We start from the raw sequence: 2,143 nt of genomic DNA, 5'->3' as shown, positions 1-2,143 counted from the left end.
ATTTGGTATTAATGAGTTTCTTTATTGTATTTTAAACAGGACATAATTTTTGAAGACATGTTCTCAGTAACTTTAAAAAAACCCTACCACTTCCAGCAAGCACAATGATGGCCCCATTGCTTACAGGGCAAAGTTAAAACCCAAGAAAACATCTCCAAAGCTTCCACAGATGTGTTCACAAAGTGTTTTCCTCATGCCTCTTCTGGTCTGGTCTTGTCCCCATACTTGATGTAAATGTTATTACAGATTTCTACTATATTTTAAGAATTGAGGGCTGGGAAGATAGCTCAGTGTTCTAAGTGCCTGCTGCCAAGGACAAGGACCCAGGTTTGATTCCCAGTACTGCCGTGCTGGCCCCTGGAACCCTGTGTGCACCGAGCCAGCCATTGAGACTGGGCATGGTGGGGCCAGCCTGTAATTCCAGCACTGGTGAGGCTCAGACAGGAGTCTGAGCTGTGTAGTGAGATTCTGTATCAAATAAATAAATAAATAAATAAATAGTTTAAACAAAAAAAATTGAAACAATTTTTTTTTCAGGGTCGTTTTTCTAATAACAGGATGCTGGTTCTTCTGGTCCATTCTAATGTTGAGTTTATTTGGGATAATGACTGCCTACACTTTATTGCTACTGGTGAGTAGGATCACTGCAGTCTTATGGCATTGGGGTTTATGTAACTATGCATTTTATCCACAATGCAGGGGCAGCAGGTGAAGGCGTGTCCTCTTAGGGCTCAGGTTTTTCTTCAGAAGAGTGGTAGGGTGCCTGCCTGTATGCCCAACTCACAGTCTGCCCATTCACTCAGTGTCATCATTTCCAATATGCTTCACAGCATCAGGCTGTCTGGACCTTACACTAAAAACTATTTTAATGTACATGTAGTAGGCCACTAGCCCAGGTGCAAGGTGCATCATAGAGAAAGTTTTTGGTGATAGTGTGACCCTGCTTCTAACACTTAACATGGTAAACAGTATAGCATGAGAAATTTACACCATGCAAGAGAAAAGGCTGTGGAAATAGAGACCTTAGTGGGAAAATAACTTTAATAATTTAATAGTTTTTGTGCCCATTTATATACAAAGCAGATTCGTCCGATTTCACTATTCTGTATCTCAAATGACTTCTTATCTGATACAAAACACCCAACCACATATCTGTTGATATTTACATTAATTTTTTCTTTAGACAAAATATAGATAGATAGATAGATAGATAGATAGATAGATAGATAGACATATGTATAGATCAAGTTTTATCAGTGGTGGTAGCACAACAGAGAAGCAGAAATAAGGAGGACTGGGAGCCTCTATTAACTCTGAAGACATGAACAGGGTTGAGGGCAGGGAAATGGGAAGTTCCTCTGACCTGTTACAGGGAGCCTGAGACTTTGTGGACATTAACTAGGGGCAGAACTTGAGGGGCAGGTTCAGTGACACACAAGGAATTGACTGGAGGCTCCCTTGTGTAGGTAGGAAGGGCTGGAGTGGGGAAGGAGGAGGAAGTGGTCACTGGGGAAGATAAGATGCTGTGTGGGGGGATTCAGCCATGTTAAATCAGGCCATGATAATTTTAGCAGTCTGTACTTGGGCCATAACCTATCATTTTCATCTTATAGTTGTTATGAAGGGGTGATGACTTTCTTAGACTACTTCCTACTGAATGAGGCCATCATCTGGGGTAAAGGAGGTTGACAGGATGATGGTTCATGCTCATATAGAAGCTAGTGCCAAGTGTTTCAGCCAAGACAAGAAGTTTATCATGAGTGAAGGCTCACATCCAGATTGAAGAAATCTTTTGTGGCATCTGAAAGTTGTCTGGGCAAATGGTCCAGAATCCAGTGGCAAACAAAAAGACTAGCAGAAGTTAGGGGATCAGAAACCAATAGAAAAGCAACACATGAGTTACCCTGGGGTTTCTGAACCCTTAGTAAGGTGAAGATGTGTAGGCAACAGGAATTGTGATCACCACTGAAGTGACAAGGGCTCAAGATCAGAAACAGTGGCATTGTCAGGTGGAGTGGAGTTGTCTGGGTACCGCTTGGCTTGGTTGATATGGAATCAGGAGAGCAGGATGAGAACTTTTACCACTGTTGCTGTTGAGAGGATGACCAGGTGGGGGCCTGTTCACGTAGGATCTACTCCTGTA

The 2,143-nt window shown here is 42.3% G+C and overlaps 1 protein-coding gene across 2 annotated transcripts in view; it reads left to right on the top strand.

Moving 5' to 3' along the window:
• Gdpd4 (glycerophosphodiester phosphodiesterase domain containing 4) overlaps positions 1-2,143 on the top strand; it is a 79,852-nt gene that overhangs the window by 9,840 nt on the left and 67,869 nt on the right. For both annotated transcript variants that reach the window (XM_023716682.1, XM_023716681.1), the window contains exon 2: positions 538-631. In XM_023716682.1, coding sequence (XP_023572450.1) covers positions 538-631 — 94 coding nt within the window. The remainder of the gene's footprint in view (positions 1-537; positions 632-2,143) is intronic.

Source organism: Octodon degus, unplaced genomic scaffold (genome assembly GCF_000260255.1).
Source record: "Octodon degus isolate 3935 unplaced genomic scaffold, OctDeg1.0 scaffold00049, whole genome shotgun sequence".
Classification (NCBI taxonomy): domain Eukaryota; kingdom Metazoa; phylum Chordata; class Mammalia; order Rodentia; family Octodontidae; genus Octodon; species Octodon degus.
Note: the sequence above shows the minus strand (reverse complement) of the source record. Positions and strands in the feature narration are given on the sequence as shown.